This window comes from Malaclemys terrapin, chromosome 11 (genome assembly GCF_027887155.1).
Source record: "Malaclemys terrapin pileata isolate rMalTer1 chromosome 11, rMalTer1.hap1, whole genome shotgun sequence".
Taxonomy (NCBI): Eukaryota; Metazoa; Chordata; order Testudines; family Emydidae; genus Malaclemys; species Malaclemys terrapin.
Genome location: NC_071515.1, coordinates 54,129,271 through 54,150,364, shown reverse-complemented (window position 1 = coordinate 54,150,364; position 21,094 = coordinate 54,129,271). Strand labels below are relative to the sequence as shown.

General features: G+C 39.5%; 1 protein-coding gene across 4 annotated transcripts; it reads right to left on the bottom strand.

Moving 5' to 3' along the window:
* Positions 1-253: 253 nt before the first annotated feature.
* Positions 254-17,754, bottom strand: MMADHC (metabolism of cobalamin associated D). Of its 4 annotated transcripts, none has more exons than XM_054043929.1 (8): positions 17,646-17,754; positions 16,689-16,734; positions 12,789-12,933; positions 12,296-12,513; positions 9,698-9,803; positions 7,496-7,626; positions 4,493-4,579; positions 254-1,134 (listed from the first exon to the last, which is right to left on the bottom strand). In XM_054043929.1, the coding sequence occupies exons 2-8, from the start codon at positions 16,695-16,697 to the stop codon at positions 940-942; spliced, it is 891 nt and encodes a 296-aa protein (XP_053899904.1). In that variant the 5' UTR covers positions 16,698-16,734; positions 17,646-17,754; the 3' UTR covers positions 254-939. The 4 variants fall into 4 exon arrangements, with proteins under 4 accessions (XP_053899904.1, XP_053899905.1, XP_053899906.1 ...); XM_054043930.1 differs by lacking the exon at positions 17,646-17,754 and adding an exon at positions 17,484-17,630; XM_054043931.1 differs by lacking the exon at positions 17,646-17,754 and adding an exon at positions 17,516-17,625.
* Positions 17,755-21,094: the final 3,340 nt, after the last annotated feature.

The window sequence follows — 21,094 nt, the reverse complement described above, 5'->3', positions numbered from 1 at the left end:
TCCTGCTCTCCAAACCTCTTGACCCCAGCCCGGAGCACCCTCCTGCACCCCCAAACCTCTCATCCCCAGCCCCAACCCAGAACCTGCACCCGAGCCGGAGAGCTGATCGGAGAGTTTTTAGTAAATAGTCTGACAATCACTTTTCTGTGTTTTACAATCAGAAAATGCATTCTAAGAAAAGTACAGTAAGATGTGGTTAATTATTAAAATTCAGATTAGGTTAGTCAGACTCTTCAAGGAGACAGTGGTCTACTTCCACAAATGAAAAAAAATAATTTATTTCTGCAATAAAATGTTTGTGAAAATACATTGCTGTAGAGATCCTCATTGAAGAAGACAATTTACAGTCTTACTGAGAGACCAAGCATTATTTTAGAAAATTAAATGTGTGCCTACCAAGATATTTCTTTTAATTTCTGTGCAATAATTCAGTTGGTTTTGTAAATAACAGTGCTTACTAATCTTGTAAACATTTCTGGATTTTATTCACAGGGATAAGGCCCAAAAACTCAAAGCAAGTATATATGGCATTGTTTTGGATAGTGGAGAGAATGCCTAGACAGCACATCAAGACCCTCAGAACAGAGTAGGTCCATCTCCACAGCCTGGCAGTTATGAGCTCAGAGTGATCTTGTTAACATGGATAGCTAGAGGCATTTCAATTAACAACCAGTAGGGGGCTGAATTATGCTTGGTGTTATACTTTCAATCAACTCAGGACAAGGGTAACTTGCAGCTTAAAAATCATATGGCATATCTGCATACCTATTAATATTGTAAATCGTGGTGAATATGTATTCCACGCAGACTAAAATAAATAACAGTTATTTTATTATTTATAAGTGAGCATACTCTAAAACTTGGCATTTTCTGACAGTGTTTATAGACAAATTATCGAGTAAAAATACACAGGTCAAATATTAACTTGGAAGATAGTTGCTATTTTCCACTTAATTTCTTCATGATAGGGCTATCATGTTCAGCATTTGTGAAAATGCTTCCTACAACCACATGAGTACCCCAAAGATTATGACGAATAACTTTGCAGCAGCCAAGGTCATCAACACAGAATCCTAAATGGCGGTAGCGTTCATCTGTTTCAAACAGTGTGTTGTTCGTGTATGGTCCAAAAAACTGGGGAAAAAAGGCAATTTTCATATTTTAAAGATATTTTGGATGAATACGTTCAGCATAGTGATAATCTTACAAAACAGAGGTTTTTGAGATTTAAAATATTACAGGCCTACTTGAGTTTAAACAAAATGCAAATCTAGCAATACTAGTAACAAAACTGCTTCCAAAATCTGTAAAGTGATTTCACTGTGAATAAGCTACTTAGGGTTTTTTTTTTTTGGGGGGGGGGGGGGGAGGGAGGGGGAGGAGGGGTTGATTTTTTAAAAGAGAAACAATTAATTCCTAGCCCCAAAGGATTTTGACACAGGTTGTTTAAAACACATAATTAAACACTTTGTAAGCTATGTTTTAGCATAAGTACAGTGGTTGCCCTTAATAATATGTTCTGTTTTGAAATATTTTACTATTTCTTGAAGCATTCCTTAGGATAAAGAATATCCCTAAAATGGTAAAACTGAAAAACAGAACAGTAGGACTTTTAAAAGGAGTTATTTCGGAAGAGTAGTTAAAGTACATGCAAACAAGTACACCTTTTTAGAGTTAACTGTCTAATTTGCTTTACTTTCTAAAATAAAAGGCACGGGCACCCACTCTCACAGAACAGCTTGCAGGACCAAGAATTTAATTCTTAAATCCCTATAGACTTTACAAATTTAACATATTGTTAAGCACTCAGACTATTTCCCCTCCCCCACCCCCCCGCACTTTGTTAGAAGTAAATGCAGCTACTGAATCATGGTACAGTAAATATCCAGAGTTTTTAAATGGTACAACTGCAAAATCCTGGAAAAGAAAAAGGGGGATTCTAAATGGAATAGCTGATCCATCTTAAACTACAATGATTCTTAAAGACATCATCATCATCCATAAAATGATTGAGGTATACTCCAATAGTTTTTAGATTTTTCTTTGCATTTTGGAAATAAAAGTGAATGACACTTGCTACAGATTTATACATTTTAAAAGTATTTCCTCTTTAAAAAGATTTTTATATACCAATTTCAGAAAACATGTTATTCATAGTAAAAGTCAATTAAAAATAACACTTAAGAGTGATTTACATATATTAATTATTCCATACAACAACATTTCTTCGAGGTGGCTAGTCACATTGTATATATGAGGAAACTGGGGCACAGAGATTAAATGACTTGTGTAAAGTGATGCAGCGGGTGTTGGGACTAGAATGTAGGAGTTCCTGTCCCCAATCCTGTACTCATATATTCTTATTTCAGTAATGATAATATACACACACATTATACATCTAGTATATTTCATATACTAAATAGTATTTAAAACCAAAATAAGGAAATAACCTGAGGCATGCATACAGACATCTATTTAAATAGGATTTAATATGCCCAAGTCTTTTCACTTAAACTGTATATATGCAAATAGCACTTTCACATGATCAGATTTTAAACTGAGGTATTTGTGATACATTATGAAGTTCCCCAGCACAGAAACTGATTTTGAAATCTTCACTGTAAGTAGATGCATGAGTAAATGCTACCCATTGTAATTAAGATTTGCAGAATAGAGCCCAAAAGCAGAGACCCCACCTCTACCAAACTTTTAGTACAGGACAGTAGCAAGCCAGCAAATTTCTCAATAAATGCATGAAAGTGTGAGAAACCTGTAAGTTTGAACAAAAACAGAGAAAGCTATTTATTTTGCCTTCAACTAAATTAAAAAGGTGGATGGAGCTAGGGCATTCAGCATCATTTGCGGTAGCCCCTTGACCAGCTTTAAAGAAAGCCCAGCTAAACCTATTATTTTCCCTCCCTACCACAGTGATCACTGACTTTATTCAGTTTAAAAATAACCAAAACAAACATCTTTATATACTAAAAATGCTTAGCTCGGCAGCTAATGTGGTGGAGTTTATAATATTGTTTCTCTCATACAGCAGTGCATACTTGCATCACGCTTTGGTTAAAATTCTCTTTGTAGTATAGAATGGCATAGACCAGGGATGGGCAACTGGCCCCAAACTATGGGCATGTCAGGGTGCACCTCTGCCAATGGGGAGGCAGTAACCAAAGCTAGGTGCTGGAACCCCTTCCTTGCTGGTAAGACAGAGGGCTGGCCAGGTCAAATTTGATTGGCAGATGCCTCTTCAAATCCCTTCTCATCAGAAAACCAGGGTCTCCCACATTCCAGGGGAGCACTCTAAGCACTGATTGGGGAAGAACTCACCAGAATCTGATTGGCTCTCTGCTCACAGACAATCAGCTACGGGTGAACCAGTAACTGAAACTAGGTGGTGTGGGGGCAGAGTTTGTGCCTACATTGATGGGGGAGTAGAGTGGTATGAGCCAGCAGCTTTGCTAAAAGTCTACATCACTCAGCAACCTGGCTCAATCTTAAAAAAAAAAAAAATTCTGTATGACTAGGCAAAAGGTTTTAGTGATCCTCTACAACCTTGAAGTTGCTCATTCCTGGCATAGAAAAAGAGCTGGACTTGTATATTATGTGCTTGAAGAGGATTACTTATGTTTCAATGAAAGAAGAGCGTAGTAAACTCCACTTAACTAGATTGCACTTAATAGGCATGACAATTTTAATGACACATATTCCAGGTAGCCATTTTAACTTGATAATGAATGCCAATAGCTGTTTAATAGGGATAATATTAGCATATATTCCACATAATAGGGACATAATTGACTAGTGCCAGGAGACTATTTTGTTGTTGTACCCAGTTGGTAAATAGTTGTGAAATTCTGGTCTGTGTGTTAGATGTGTACTTTTTTGTTTTAAAGTATGCTGTAAATAAGGATGAAGAGATGCAGTGCAGTCAATTTCAATTCAGTTCAATATTCAATTTGTCTTAACTTTTTGAAAAAAGTTGACAGCCTTAGTCAGAATGGCTATTTGAATTATTAGCCATCTGCCAGTATACCTTAAACTAGAGCATTCTACTGTATTGCTACTGCAAAAGGGGATTTCAATACTGTAGTGCCAAGGTGTCCAAGAACTCAAATGCTATCAAATATTCCAGAGAAGAAATATGCACTGATGTACTCCCATCCCATCCTGCAGTGACTGTATACTTCTAAGGAGAAACTAGTTCATTTTCTATACTCCAATACTTCTTTGCTACAACCACTCTTCAGAGTAGCAATTGCAATGATACTTCACGTAGTGTGGATAAAAAGTAACTGGCAACTGGGCCAAGACCATGATGTCAATTTAAGACACCAAGGGAGCTATCAGATGGTAAAAAGTTTTTGGTCAACATCTAAAAGAGCTGGATTTGAACCAGTAACCGACAGGTAAAAGGATCCACATACTATTACCAGTCTATTATATCAGTCTCCATTCTCCACTCATTCTTTTCAGCAGAGTAACTTACCGCTAATCCCGATGATGGATCAATAAAGTCAGCCCAATAGCCTTCAGACAACAGTGCATAGCAAATTTCCTTGGCACCATTAATGAACTACAAAAAAAAAAGGGGCGGGGGGAGGAGGGAGAAATAATTATATTAAAAAGGAGCGCTCCTTTTTAATGTATGTAAATACTGAATGAATTTTTAAGTTAAACCTAGTGCAGAGCCTCTCTAACCTGCACCAATAAATGCCAAATTTAACATTAAAGAAAAAGGCCAACAACAGTACTAAAAGGAATAAAATTAACAACATATGTTAGGCTACTACAATCACATGAGATTTACAAGAAATTCTTTGTGCCACTCAGTAGAGGATTAACAGTTTGTTCAAGGATCATCTAATTGCTTTGATTGCTCATGCAGTTTGCAGAATCATACCTGCTAAACCTCTGCAAAAGTCAAACATTGCTTCAATTATTTCTCTACTTCATGAGTCATTTACAGATCAAAACTGAATTTCCTAGTTTGCTACAACAAGCCATTAAATATACAACTTTATTTAAGTATTTCCAAAAAGTTTTGTTAGAAGATATCATGGAGAACAGGACAGCAATGTGTGGTTGCTCTGAACAACAGAAGTCTAACTACAAGTCCTTTTAAACATAAGTCTGGACACCAAACTTTCCAGTTAAAAATGTATTTAAAAATATAGTTTTATAAGTATTTGATACTTTGACTACTGAAACCAACTGTTACGCTGTCATTAACCATTGGGCAAGATTAGTTGGGGAATTCAACTCCTCCGAACATTTCTGGCCATGCAAAGAAAGTTGTACTGTGTGTTTTCCAAATAAATGGGAGGAAGTTGGTTAAGAACTTTTGAGGTTTTACAGCAATATTTTTCAGAAACGAGCAAGCCACACAAGGATGAGAACATGTCAGATTAACATCTCACAAAAACATACAAAAAGAAAAAAGAGTTTATATTTTAGGAACAATTTTTAGTACAGCTGGGTGATGTGATATGGCCAAGGTTTGTTTAATGTCTCGGATGTCATCTTGTATTCATTTGTCTATTAGATTTTATTTAAAAAAAAAAAAAACCATAAAAACACCATCAAAGTTGTGACACACCCCAGATTAGATACCATGTTAACCCAACTGGTAAAACTACGCTGTTTTGCCTTGATACTGCAACAAAAGGAACAAAAGATAATATGACATCTTGAGGTCCTAGCCTAATACACATGTATAATCTATAGGCATATTACTGGACTAGTGGAAGACCAGACTCCTTAATATTACTTAAAATTTAGATTGTGTACTTATTTCCTTATTTTTTATTAAAAATCAAAAGATGCCCGTATAAATGTAAAAGTTGAATTTTTTTCTAATGTTTATGCTCCAGACACAGCCCTATGTCTCAAAATTTTCAAAGAGTAATTCAGAATCTGATTAATCAGTCAGTCAGTCAACATCCCTTCCAGTGGTCCAAAATATCAAGAGCTCTACCTTACTGTTGATCTATTCTCCCTTTTCTCTATTTAAATGAGTCTTCAGGTCCACTGAACCTTTAAACTTTAAAGTAAGTCACAGACATACTAGTAAGCAATCTAAAGACAGCATATAATGCATACATTTTTGGTAAATCAGATATTTGGATCCAGTGTTGTAACTGTCTCAGAGCAGTCACTTAAAGTGATGTGTTAATTTAAACTTGAGTCTTGCTACTGTAAACACCCAGATATGTCTGTAAATAACCCCCATTACTTTAGCAAAAGCCTCTCACATTAAATTAGTTCTTTTGAAGTTATTTCTAACCATCTACAAAGCAAACAAATAGGCCATTTTATTGTGAATTTGCGGTTAGTAACCTTTAGGCCAGGAGGTTACATCTACACCCTTACAATGATTATATTAGAATTGACAAGGAGGTGCACATGGAAGAAAGAAGACAATTAACATATAATTAGACCAGATTACAATGCTAAAGACCAACAGACCATAAATAATTTAAAGACAGGGACACACTAAAATGAAGGGAATTTTACTTTGTATGCAGTCTTCATGCTGATACTTTAGACTGCTTATTCCTTTTCCTGCAGTAACCCTTACATTGCCTCTACTGATAAACTGCATTTATAAATCATAATTTCGAGGATAGTGAGCAGAACTGTTTTCATCTTAATTTCTACTGATGCTGACTCCCATCCATAATTAGATGGATTGGTAGACAAAATCATCATACAGGAAGGGAACCTATCAGTTAAAGAGATTTAAAAAAACAATCAAAAATTTTAAAGGGATATATTTTAAGATAATGCAGTTAAGAAAATTAGTGTCAGCAGTAAACACTGACATCTGCTGGAATATACAACAAATTCACAATGTTGCTTTTTCTAGAAAGAGACCTCTAGTGGCAATTCAACTAGATTCACTTGTATTAAACTAATGTGGAAGATTAATTTATAAATGTTAATGCTTTTAACCTGAATGTCATTAACTGAATACATTATTAGAATATTAAAAAACCCCAATCACTGCTTTGTAGGTTATAAAACAGGCCAATTTAGCAAAAGGATGTGAATGAAATCATGCAAAGCAACAAAACAGCATGAAATGAATTGCTCTTGCCCTACAGTGATAAGGAACGATGGCTGTTATTCCGTGTAGAATATTGACCAATTATAAAACCAAGTATCTTGGGTAATATATGAAAAGGCTTTAACGCACTGCCACATAACAAGATGACTCCTTAACTCATCTCACCACCAAATAAGATTAATATTTAGCATTTTCACCTAAAGATATCAAAAAGAGTTTTGTAAAACTGGTGAAGTTCATTTTCCCCATTTTACCAATAGAAAAAGATTACACTTGGCTAGGTCAAGGGATTGGTCTAAGAAAATTAGAGAGTAAGCCAGTTCCAGAACTAATAACAGGTTAAAATAAACAAAAAAGGGCCCATCTACAATAGATATGACCACAAATAAGAATATGCTGACACCAAATACAAATAATACTTACGTTTTCTAATAACAATTCTCTCTCATCTTCCACTTCTTCACTCCATATAGTCATATCATTTTTAGTTTTCTGAGTTATGGTTAGTACTGTTAGATTATTGGCAGTCACCTCTGGAAACATTGATTCAAAGTCTAGAGAAATGGAATCGGCATGTTAGGAGTGTAATGGGTTGGTTTTGTATATTTTATGCTTTTTCCACTTCAGACAGAGTACCTCAAATGGTCAGGAGCTTTTCATTCAGTGTGCTACATTTCACTTAAACTATTGTAATAATAAAACTTCACCAATCTGTACATTTTGAAATTGCATGCAAATAAGCATCTTACTGCTCAGCAAAGACTTAGTAGCTGAGTTAGGTACCCAGGTATTATGCGAATGAGATTTTATTATTTTAAAACATACTATAGTACAACATGAAGTAATTACAATTAAACTACAGGTGTTAATTATCCTTGCATTAATTGTGTGTTTACACTGTAGGCCAAGGGCTAGATTCAGAGATGGACTCAGGTGTGGTGACACAATGTCATAACACCTAACTTTTAGAGACGTACAAAATTACTGGGATTCACAAAGCCTGGGTTAGGTGCTCAGACTCCTTATGTAATGATGGGGAGAGACAGGCACCGAAGAATGGGATTCGCAAAAGGCAGCACGCTGACTGAAGAACTGCCTAAGCTAGTTAAGGGGAGATGCTGAGGAAAAGAGTGTATGCTAAACCCTGTCCCTCTCACATAATTAGGCATTGGCAAAACAGCTTACTTGAAGCACATTTTGGCTTACCTTTTCCAAAATCGGTGGGGTTTTTTGCTCAGTTGTGGCCTGCGGGTTTTTCTGCTTCACTCCAAGAGCTGATTTTTCTCTGGTTTTTTTTTTTTTTTTTGGACCATGACCTGTCTCCCCACACTCAGCATCATGACACCACAAGCCCCACCCCCACAACTTTTGGAACCTTTGGACCGCTTTTTAAGACCATTTCATGCTTGTGGTCTTGAAATTTTTGGCCTGGGTATGACATACCTAAGTCCACAGGAAGGTGCCTCTTTCTAGTTGGGATTCATAGCTGGGAGCCTTTTCCTAGAGCCTAATGCTTGGAGGAGGAGAAGAAGTCATTGGGCCAGAAACAGTGGGAAAAAATCTATAACCTGATGGATAGGGCACTCACCTGGGAGGTGGGAGACCAAGGATCCAGTTCACCACCTCCAGTGCCTCTATTTATCCATTGTGGAACAGCTTCAACAGGCGAGACTAAGGGAGACCCACATCACAATATCCCATAGCCTAGTGGTTAGGGCACTCACCTGAGTGGCAGATCCCTCTTCAAATCCCTTCTCATCAGAAAACCAGTGTCTCCCACATTCCAGGGGAGCACTCTAAGCACTGATCTAAAAGTTGAGGGAGGCGTGTTCCCCACCATGTGTATGGAGTTATGCAGCCTCTGAGCATGCCTACTGGATTGAGTTCTGCAGGTGAGACAGGTGCTCCTCTGTCTAACTTCCCCCAGTTTGTGGACCGCACTGGGACTTTGGCTGCCTACAGCGAGGTAGCAGAAACAGGCACCTAGGAAACTTTTACTGCAAAAACATAGGCACTTAAGTCCCTTTTTTAACCTAACCCCAAGAGTCTTGCAGTCATGCAATACCTCAAGTCCATCCAAAAAACTCTTTCTGTTGCATGGGGAGAAGAACTAGAAAGAGGAGAAGCCAGATAATGGGATTCAGTAGCTCCACGGCAATTCTCCCCATGTGAAAACAGGGCAGAGGAGTGGTTCAGATATGGCAAGCATGCCTACACAATCCATTGGATCACAAGCCTATATGGGTGCACACACAGCAGCTATGGAGGTAGCTTTGGTCAGACTATAAGTGTACCATGCCTTAAAAAAAAAAAAAAAAAAAGACTTCAGCTGACCTTTTAATTTTACTACTGAGTCACTAATTTTTAAATTACTTTACAAATATTGCTGTTAATAGTACAACAATTTTGTATGCATTTTCATATAGAGTTAAGGATTTCATTATGTAAAATGTAAATCTTTTAGTAATCAGCTAGTAATCTGGATTATTTTTATTGCGATTTTTAATACCGTGAAGCTATAGGAACAATAATTCACATCCTCCGCCACCTTGGTCTGATGGTAAGAAAAGCTATACATTTTTACTTCTTAAAAAATTAAATTGTTCAAAAATGTGAAAGATGTACCTTTTCGTAACAGTTCGGGACAAGTTTGTATTGCACATTCTATCTTAGCATTTTCAAAGTATGTTTCAGCATTATTTATTTGCTGTTTAGGAGGGACATCAGTGCCCTGAGGAAAATCAAGGAAATACAAATGGGTAACTTTCAGGTTCATAGAATGTGTGACATGATTAACAGTTAAAATAGTATTTCCGACTGGAGTTGTGTAATCGCCAGATCCTGCAGACGTTTATTCATAGAAGTAGTTCCATCAAGTAAAGGCTGCTCACAAAGTTTGCAACAAGTCCCTAAACCTCATCATCACTCCATTTTATAGGTGGAGAAACTGAGGCTTTTTTGAACATCAGAGTAAGTCTGTTAGAACCAGGTCTCCTGACTCCCAAGCCTATGATTTATCAAGATTAGCCTTCTCCTAAAAGCTAATCCTATAACCACTGAAGTCAATTGTAATTACTTGTGTAAGGGAAGCTGCAATATCAGGCCTGTGTATCATTAAAAAATATGTGCTAAATGTGTAACAAATGAGTTTTGAACTTTTATCACCGCATTTACCTATACCATTTTCATATATCAGATGGGTCTAAATGCACTACTTTATAGTTAATTGTACTTACATTACACCTACAGCATTCAAATAAATGGCTAAAACAAAATGGCTTTATAAATCTTTAAAGTGACACTTTTAGCATGTTCATGCATTCATAATGTGTGCTGCAATTAAAAAAACTAAACAGATGTAGATATACCACTACAGGAGTCAAAACAAAAATTTACATAAAATTATGCAATACTCCTAGGCTTGATATTTTGCAAGCAAATTTAAGTACCCAACTGCTGTAGCCTCACAGCTAAAACTATCCACTACTACTGCAATATAAGATCTTTAATAACTAAAGCTACTAATCTAGGGCTCTAGTTGCTACAATTTGGGTTCTGTAGCTGCCTTTCGTGTGGAAGTTCTACAACTAATTTGCAGGAGTAAACTGCAGTTCTTAAGAGTGGACAGTGAAAACAGCCATCTGCTATGGGAGAATGTAACGTTACATCAGGCTTTCCACATCTGTTCTACACCTCAACATGGATTTCTTGGCTCTTTAATCCACATATAATGTGAAAGTTATTTTACCATTAATATGGGATTCCAGCGAGCTAATGTAGCAATTCCCTTTGACAGTCTAATAATGTTGAACTAGTAAATACAGTTTTTCTCCAAGAGGACTGTATGTACAGTATGTTTGTAGAGCATCTTGAGCTGCAGCGAATGCAGAGGCACATGGTCAGTCTATAAAACTATTCCTCTTAAAAAGACTCAACATGTTAGGTTAGCCTTTTGCTATAAAATGCTATATACTTGCTCAGTGATACTCAGACTGAGGCTTGGGAGAGGCAAGCGGCTCTTTAACGCTTCTCCTGCAGCTCTTTGCAGCAATATTAAAGCACTGTGATTTAATTATTTAACCTAACCCAGGGTAAGGCAACCTATGGCACGTGTCCCGAACACGGCACATGAGCGGATTTTCAGTGGCACTCACACTGCCTGGGTCCTGGCCACCGGTCCGGGGGGCTCTGCATTTTAATTTAATTTTAAATGAAGCTTCATAAACATTTTAAAAACCTTATTTACTTTACATACAACAATAGTTTCGTTATATATTATAGACTTATAGAGAGAGACCTTCTAAAAACTTTAAAATGTATTAATGGCACGCGAAACCTTAAATCAGAATGAATAAATGAAGACTCGGCACAACACTTCTAAAAGGTTGCCGACCCCTGACCTAAGCTATTAACCAATCAGGTTGCTTTTACTATGTTGTTATAACCAATTGTAGTTGATAAAATAATAATACTTGGCCAGCCGTTTTGCTGTGAGAATACACACACACACACACAAAATAAATAAAACAATGAATTCACAGTACTGTGGCTTTTTTGGATAATGTTGACCCCTAATTTGGCTCCAAAACCAGTGAGGTCTCAGTATCACTGACATTATACATGTGCTAAAAATTCCTTAATATACAGGACCAGCAAATATAATAGTCAAATTGCCCACTGTTAATAAGGCATCTCTGAAGGGAGTAACTTCAACTACAATCAAGTTTAGTTAGTACACTTCTCATGTTGGCTTTCATGAACACACAAGAACCACAAGCACAAGTAAGGGAGACTTTGTCCTAATGAATTAGACCCATCCAATTCAAAGGAAATCATTAAAAGTTAACAATTAACACTGATCTGTTTTTTGCAAAAACAGATCAATAAGACTAAGTCAACCATTTGTTTTAAAGTTAAATTAACCTAATCTTGTTTTCATATAGCTCATATAAATAAGCAGCTATTTAAAATGCTATTTCATTAGACATTTTGCAAAAAATATTCACATTACTCAGTGTCAGGAGTTTTAAAGGAGACAGTTGATGATTTTCTTGGGAAACAAATGTTCTATATGATCCCTCCCCCCATCTCTGTTCATTTTCATCTCGCATCACTTTCAGAGCACTATCAATATTCTATTTTTGGGAGATTACTCTTTGGCATATAAGAAAATCAAAACACTACTACAATTTTCAGCTTCATGTATTAAATTATTGTTCTTACCTGAAACTCGTTTATGTATTGTGCCATCACAAATTCATGTCTCTCACTTGATAAGGGCTCCACTAATATATCAGGCAAACTTTTATGAACGTGTGTTTTCTTCTGAGAAGCTGTACCAGTTAGGTGACAATCGAAACCTATATTACCCGGGAGCTGGAATCTCTGGTCCTGAGGACCAAACGGTCCCATTACTTCATCTGGCCACACAGTTCTTGGACCTATCAAAAATTGAGGCTTACATTATTCTTCACATTGAAAAAAATACAGTTATTTTTAACTCCTAAATAAAAACATTTGAGAGCAATCACGTAAAACAGAAAAAAAAAAGAAAGTAATCACAAAGATTAAGTGAAAAAAAACCTAAATGTTTCACCATATTAAAAAAAAAAAAAAAGTAATTTTATCTCTATTTATTTATTTGAGACAGATAGTTTTTAAGATGTTGAACTCTGGTGGGCAGTAAATGTAACAAAATTCGTTTATTTTTCCTTACATATATCAGGAGGTGCAGCAGCAACATGAGGCTCATCTGAGCCAGAAGATCCTGCTGTGGAAAAAGCCTTGGGATTTACAAGCCTTCTGACCAAGGAGTAAAATCCTGGTAGATAGGTCACCAGTCTTGCTCTGTTACAGAGCACCTAAAGAGGATGAAAGAAGAACTGAGTGTCATCTGTTGCAAGTAAAAGTGATCAATGAATTTATATTTAACTTTTTAGAATACAAAACTACATGTAACTCCATAGAAAAACTTATAGCAGTGAAGTGTCATTAATTGTATTTTTTAACTGTAAGAATATTTTACACTATTAGTACTGTAAGTTTTCTATTCAATTTTGATAAAAGGAAACTGCACAATGCAAACAAAAATGCACACTGAAATACCTCCACACTTGAGCTACAGTTAGAAAGGGGTTAATTGTCAGGGGTATCATTGTGACAACACATGAATGTAAATATATTTATGTACAGGGTCATGATACGCTAGGTATCATTTCCCCTGCTGTTACATTTGGGGCAGGGGTGGAGGGGGGGGAAACAATAACAAAAAACCTAAAAATACAAAACAATCAGGAAAGTTGATCTTAGGATCCATCAAAATATTTTAGGTAAGTAAATACTGATATCTAATCTTAGTGCTTTGCCCTACAGACTAGAACTGTGTTTAGTTCACCCCCTGGTGCAAAGGTATTACAGGATACTCAGAAGAATGATAAAATGTAAAAGAATGCCAAAGCGCACACAGAGTGCACACACAAATTTATTTTAAAACCAAATTATCAGAATGGGCAGGAGTAGCAATTCAGTCACTATACCATCTACCTGCAATATTTCAACTTGAGGGTCACAGTCAAGCCAGGAAAGCCTAAAATTAGTACTGACAACATTATTTTGCTCTGCAGACACAAAACATATTTTCAGCTACAAAAAAACAGCAATATGGGCTTATGATCAGGTCACATAGCTCTTGTGTATTCTGCAGAGGCAGAATTTGCCACAGAATTGTGTTTCCAAGTCTAAGGGTTCAATTACAAAAATACAAAAACAAAAAGACAACACCTACTTCTATGATGATAAAGAAAAACCTTAAAAAACAAACCGAGCGTAAATGGATGCAATGTTGTCTTCCCAAGTCTGCAAACAGCCTGAAACAATAGCACTCGGAAGTGTGACCAACTCCAATTCATCTCAATGTTGTTAACTCTGAATCCTAATGATGATAAATTTAAATGTCAACATTGTTCACTATTTTACTGTTGATTGGTTTAGCAAAAATATCCAGCTAATGTGATTAAGCCCAGAAATTTAATCTTCTCCCCAAGTTTCAAGAACTCCAACTGCTAAAACTTCAAGCTTCCAACAACTTCTAGTTTCTCAACTTCAACAATCCAATTATGCACTCAAAAAACAAATCTGTAGCCAATTCAAATGTTTAGGGACAGTAAAATAAATTGAATTTTAATACCAAAATAATAAACCATTATATTTAATTAAATAAACTCCTTCATTTTTAACATACTTAGAGCTACCACAAGATTACCAACCTGCTGAACTGCAGTGCCCTAAAAACTCAATCTTGCTGCTTAATTTAGGTTCATCTTGTGAGACAGTATTTGGGCCTTTGTTCTACTTTCCTAGAACTGGGGGGAAATTTTTGAAAAGATTTTCAGGGTAGGACTAAATCTTAAGGCTCCAGTGCTATACACTTGTATGCACACACTTGAAGTTAAGCATGTGAGTAGTCCTATTGACTTTAATGGAACTGCTCACATGCTCAAAGTCAGACACATGCATGCATGCAGGATTGGGACCTAAGCCTGTCAGCCTGAACACAAAGCCTTTACATAGTAAAGGCTAGTGTACCTTATACATACCCATCCTTTTTTGTTATCTAAAATACATATTAAACTGACAATATCTGACCAAAAACAAACACTTCTTGTATGCAGTGTTGTTGTAGCTATGGTGGTCTAATATCTTTTATTGGACCAACTCAGGGGTGGCCAACCTGAGCCTGAGAAGGAGCCAGATTTACCAATGTATATTGCCAAAGAGCCACAGTAACACGTCAGCAGCCCCCCCATCAGCTCCATCCCCCCACTCCCAGTGCCTCCCACCCACTGGCAGCCCTGCCAATCAGCACCTCCCCTTCCCTCCCTGAACCTCCTGATCAGCTGTTTCATGGCACGCAGGAGGCTGGGGATGGGGGAGCGAGGGCATGGCAGGCTTAGGGGGCAGGGCTGGTGGCAGAGCTAGGGGTTGAGCAGTGAGCACCCCCCGGGCACATTGGGAAGTTGGTGCCTGTAGCTCCAGCCCCGGAGTCCCTATACAAGGAGCCGCATATTAACTTCTGAAGAGCCGCATGTGGCTCCTGAGCCACAGGTTGGCCACCCCTGGACCAACTTCTGTTGGTGAGAGAAACAAGCTTTTGAGCTTACACAGAGCTCTTCTTCAGGTCAGAAACTTAAAAAGCTTGTCTCTCTCCCAAACAGAAATTGATCCAATAAAAGATATTACCTCAACCACCTTGTCTTTCTAAAGACAAACATCACAATCCTGCAGACACTTATACATGTACATTTAAGCACTTGACATGCACCAGCATTTGCAGGAATCTAGAGTTTAAATTGGAATTTTGGGCCCAAAATTCCATTAAATTCAAAAGCCACATCACAGCATAGTGCAATCTGATTCCACCTCAATGCTTTACTTGAAATGGGGCACTGTTGCAGATTCCATCCAGGAATATCAAAATAATAAAACTTAGCACTTAAGGCCAAATTCTACAAACACACACCCACAAAGAATGTCACTGACGTAAATGAGATTACCCATGTTCATTCTTCCAGGACTAGGGTCTTACAGCATTTGTTATCCTTAGATCTCAAAGTGCTTATAATCAGTACACAATTACTTGAAATCAGCTTTAAGTAACGGCTTTCACAGCCTTGTATTTCACACTATTCTATCAAATAATTTTTACAGTTAATATCAGCACATTCAGAACTCAATTTTTTAAATTACAATTTGTGCTGCCAGAGCATCCGCTGAAATATCAAAATTTGTTATTCAATGTGAAAGATTTATACAAGATAAATTATTTAGGATTGTTGGACAATTTAAAAATTTTTTTAAACTCTATAATAAATATTAAAATATATTCAAGACGCAGAACAGACCTATATTTTTAGTTTATTGTACACACAGTATAACCACTTAATCTTTACACTTACGGTTTACATTACCACCAGAAATCTTTTGTAAAAGGATACCCTATATCAGGGGTTCTCAAACTTCATTGTGACATGATCCCCTTCTGACAACAAAAATTACCACATGACCGCAGGAGGGGGGACCGAAGCATGTGCATAAGTGTTTGTAGAATTGGTGACAAATATATGAATTTATAAATCAGCCTCAAAAAATTCAGCCAAATTCTTCCATCAGTCAACAATCCAAAAACTGTTTTTACGTAAAAAAAAGTTGCGTTCAACAGAACCTTTTATGAACAACCTAACCTTATGTAGGAGAATTGCACAGAATTTCACTGATGCCATGAAAAAAATCAAAGAGAATCTGGTGCCATATAAAATATTAACAAAATGTTTTGTAGTTTGCATGTTGTCTTATCTTAGAGACACAAGATAAGAGAGGTAATACAGTATCTTTTACTAGACCAACTTCTGCTGATGAGAGAGACAAGATTTTGAGCTTACACAGAGCTCTACTTCAGGTCTAATCTTCAGATATGAGGGGCATGAGGAGTCTTTCATGGCCCCCAACTGAAGTTACAATACAAATGAAAACTAAGTTTCCTGCTTAATGCTGTTTAGCTTAATGATACAGCCAACATTATAAGCTATTGGTAGTAGAGCTCAATGACTAAATTACTCACATTGGCCATTTCTGAGGGTTGTTTCTCTATTTAAATAAAATTCTTCCTGAAACAGAAGAAAGAAATATCACACACGAGTGACTGGTTATATAATGTCAGATACTATGGTTAGGAGAATGGTATACAAACCTATCTAGAACATGCAACTGCTTCCGTGCTGCTGCAAGGTGTAACGACACGAAACACAACCCTCCCGTTTTGCTACTGGGTGCGGTTTCTGCCACACAACGTGACAGTTTGTTAACTTGCTATTCCCTGTCCATGAGGTTGTGAATCAGGAGGGGATGGGGTATGTGGTCAAAAACAATCCCGATCTGCTTCCTGACCAGAGTGGCCCCTTTCATTGAATTTGTGAAAAGGGAGGTAAGGTTTGGGGTACAGAGAATGCCCCTGAGCCCAAGTTGAGACCAGAGTGGCCCCTTTCGTTTTTTCCACTGGCTTCCTCCTTACTTATTTCCAATGTAGCCACACTGACAGCTTGCAAGGAGCCCGAGGCCATCAAACCAACATGAAACGGGCCAGACTGCAGACAGCCCCCAGCCTTAAGAGACAGCAGCACCCGCGGAAGTGGCAGGTCCCTGCCTACAACGCCGCCCCTTACCCCAGCGGAGGCTGCTCAGAGGGAAGTGTTGGACGTTTAAACTCCTGCGGCCTGCGCTGGGCGACGCCAGAGGCGATTTATTGCAGCCTCAACCCAGTACCTGCCGGCCCCCGCCTCGCAGCGCAGCGAAGGGGCATCGGCCTCGCCCGCCTTGTACCAACAGCCCCGGACCCCCGAGTGCAGACGCGGCTTGCCTCGGCACAACAGCCCCGCAGGTCCAGCTCACCCCGGGCAGCCACCCGGCGAAGGGCCCTTCGCGGTGTAACCGCGCCCGCCCGCCCGACCCACGGCCACACTCTTGTGCAGCCCCGCGGAGAGACAGGCGCTGGGGCCGGGGTCGGCGGCCGGACTCCTACCTCTCTCCCCGCTCTTCCTGCAAAATGGCGCCGCGGCCAACGAATCGACTCCGGGAGCGCATCGATGAGGCGAGCGCCGAGTTCATCCAGGCGGCGGAGCGGGCTGCGCGAATCGGGGCGCTCGCGGCACCGCCTCCGCTCGGGCTCGCGAGAGCGGCGAGTCAGTCTCCGCGCAGCAGGCGGAGCAAATCGACGCACGCTGCATCGAGGAGGTTGGGGAGATCGCCGAGCCCATCGATGAGGCGGCGGCGGCGGCAGAAAGGGACTCGCTGGGGCTGGGGGTGCGCGCGCCGCCGCCTGGAGTTGTGTCCTGGGCAGAGGCTGCAGGGCCCAGAGCGGGCGCTGGGAGATGCGGATGGACGGGCCCGAGCTCCAGCTGCCGTCGGGTTCTCAGTCCTGCCCTAGGACAGCGGCACGAGAGGCCAGCACCGCTCTCCCGTCCCGCTGGGATCTCCGCCCGCAGGGGGCATGACCCGGCCCCTTCTCGCTTTTTGGGAGCCCCTGGCACAGCTCAAGGCAGAGCACGGAGTCCTCGAGCTGCATGGGTGCCAGGAGTCACTAGAGAGACAAGCTAGGCCAGGTCACGTCTGTTGTTGGACCAACTTCTGTAGAGAGGAGAGACAAGTTTTCCAGCTACACAGCACTTTCCTTCAAGGGCCCTTACAACTTATTACCTCACCCAGCTTGTCTCCAACATGCTGGGACCAACATGGCTCCTACAACCCTGCAAACAACCTCGCTTGGGCCTTGTCTACACTACAAAGTTTTCTCTGCAAAAATTATGCTGCTTTAATTTAAATCAGTGTTGCATGGCCACACTAGCTCCTTGTGTCAGCAGTGTGCATCTACACTAGCAGCTCTTGTGTTGATAGAGAGAGCAGTGCACCACTGTAGTAGCTATCCCACTATGCAACTGGCTGCAGGGTGCTTTGGGATTTGTTTGCAGTGCCTCATTGGGCAGGTACAGTGTCACATGAGGGATAGCTCAATCCCTTCAGGGAGCATCCTAGTAGATTGTCAGCCCCTTTTTCAATTTAAGGGTTTGGGGGGAGGGAGAGAAGAGTGGTGTGTCTGGGGCACAGAAGACAACAGGCTGACCAACCTATCCTGAGGAAGGGGGGACACCCCCACCCCACATCAGCTCCTGGCTCTGCTCCACACAGCAGTCTCTCCTGAAGCAGCCCACTCCGCGTGCCTGTGATTCTGTGATTCCCTCTAAGTCCTTCCACAGCCTCCTCAGCTGCTGGGAACAGTATCTTGAGCAGCTCTTTGAGCTCTCCATGCTGAGAAATGTCAAAAAGCAACACTGCAGTCTCTCCTCCCCCCCGCAGCAGTCTGCCTGGTGCTGTGTTCCTAGTGCAGGGCAGAACCAGGGGTCAGCAACATGTCCGTGGTAAAAATTTTGAGATCTATGATAATTTTTCAAGAAACACCCCTGTAACGATGCTGGTTCTGGTGGGACCCAACTGAAAGTGCCAATTCAGGACCAATTTCTTAAAACAGGACAGTTACAGCCCAAGGCTGGGTTTTTTTCACCTCTAAGGCAAACCAAACCAGGCAGCCAAAGAGGACTTTAGTCTCACCCCACTGGCTAACCACAAGTCACACAAGCACTTCCAGTTTTCCAGTATCACCACCAGTGCCACTTATTGTGGGGATGAATGGTTATGAAAACCAATACCTCAGTAAAAGAAAAAAAGGTTCTCTCGATCCTAAAGAATCAAGCCCCAGACCCAGGTCAATATACAAATCAGATCTTACCCACAAATCACGCTGTTGCCAATCCTTTAGAATCTAAAATCTAAAGGTTTATTCATAAAAAGGAAAAAGTATAGATGAGAGCTAGAATTGATTAAATGGAATTAATTACATACAGTAATGGCAAAGTTCTTGGTTCAGGCTTGTAGCAGTGATAATTTGAACCTGCAGTTTATTCTAAGTCTCTGGAGTACATCCAGAGCTGGGATGGATCATTCAGTCCTTTGTTCAGAGCTTCAGTTTGTAGCAAAGTCCCTCCAGAGATCTGAAGCAGGATTGAAGACAAGATGGAGATGAGGCATCATGCGGGAGGTCAAACTAGATGATCATAATGGGCCCTTCTGACCTTAGAGTCTATAAGTTTGAAATACAGACCGTATAGAGCCAATATTCATAACTTCAACTACAAAATTAATACACATATAGACAGCATAATCATAACCAGCAAACCATAAACTTGTCTTAGACACCTTATTTGACCCCCTTTACACAAGATTTGGGGGCACTACAGGACTTTGGTTGCAAGCATGTTCTATATGGTCCCAGTTCAAGTCAATAATGTGACAGCTCCACACAGAGTAATGAAGTTATGTGGTTACTTAGTAAATGCATACATACAATTTTAAATAGCTTTTAATAAGCCAGCTGCTTCCATAACAAAACCAGAGTGAAAGCCTTGATCTATTGGATTCAGTAGCAAAACGGTCATTGGTTTTGCTTGATTAGTTGGAAAGCATTTACCTTTTGTCTGCATTGGAATTTTAGGATGAAATTCAGACCTCACTGAAGTCAGAATTTCATCCTAAAATTCTAGTGCAGACAAAAGGTAAATGCTTTACAACTAACCTTAGAAAATGTTGTTTTGCTTGATAACATTTAACTCTGATCTTCCAGTATATCTTGTGTATCTTTGACTGATAGATTGTAAATACTTTGGGGCAGATACGATCTTTTTCTTGCACAGTTCCAAATATGTCAGCACTTAAAAAATAGCAAGAAAATAGTAAGTATTTGAATACACCAACATCAATGGAATGGAGAAAAAACACCTGCTGTCTTCCAAGTCCTAGTATATCAAGGAGATGTGTGTGAAATCTTACCTGCTTGCATTAGGGATGAACTGTGGCCCTATCCAGCACAGCATTTAAACTTAAAATTAAGCACTTTAAGGGCTTTACTGGATCAGGGCCTAAGAGGGGAAAGAATAGCAAAAACAAAGTGATATCTGAATAGACAATGGGGGGAAGAGAGATACAAAGAGAGGTCAGAGGAAGTTCTCCTGCAGCCCAATCAATATCCACAGGACTTCCTCACCTCTGCAGGTGTTCACTGAGATGCCTATCCACAGTTTGATAGTGTCTTTGTATCTGTATGCAGAGGCACCCTTGGTGTCAAAGAGCTACATTTTTGCCCTCCTCTTCCATGCTGTATATACCTGGGTATCAAGATGCTCACAGTGCAGTCGTCCACCTCCAAAATGGATTTGTTCTGAATGACCAGACTTCTCTACACTAAATGTAGTTGAAACCAGACAATCACTACATTCTTGAATGAACTCACACAGGAAAGTGATAAAAGACAAAAACACCGTATCACAGGTGGGTGAACACTTTTCACAAAGTGAACATTCTAAATCTGACCTATCAGTCCTCATCTTCAAAGGAAACCTGCACACTTTCAAAGATGAGCCT

Bases quoted from the DNA above. Each gene is read 5' to 3' on its own strand.
- MMADHC (XM_054043929.1), bottom strand. The intron at 12,514-12,788 runs GTAAGGAAAAAT...AATTTTTGATAG, and splicing joins TGCTGCACCTCCTGATATAT to GTCCAAGAACTGTGTGGCCA. The intron at 9,804-12,295 runs GTAAGAACAATA...GATTTTCCTCAG, and splicing joins AATACATAAACGAGTTTCAG to GGCACTGATGTCCCTCCTAA.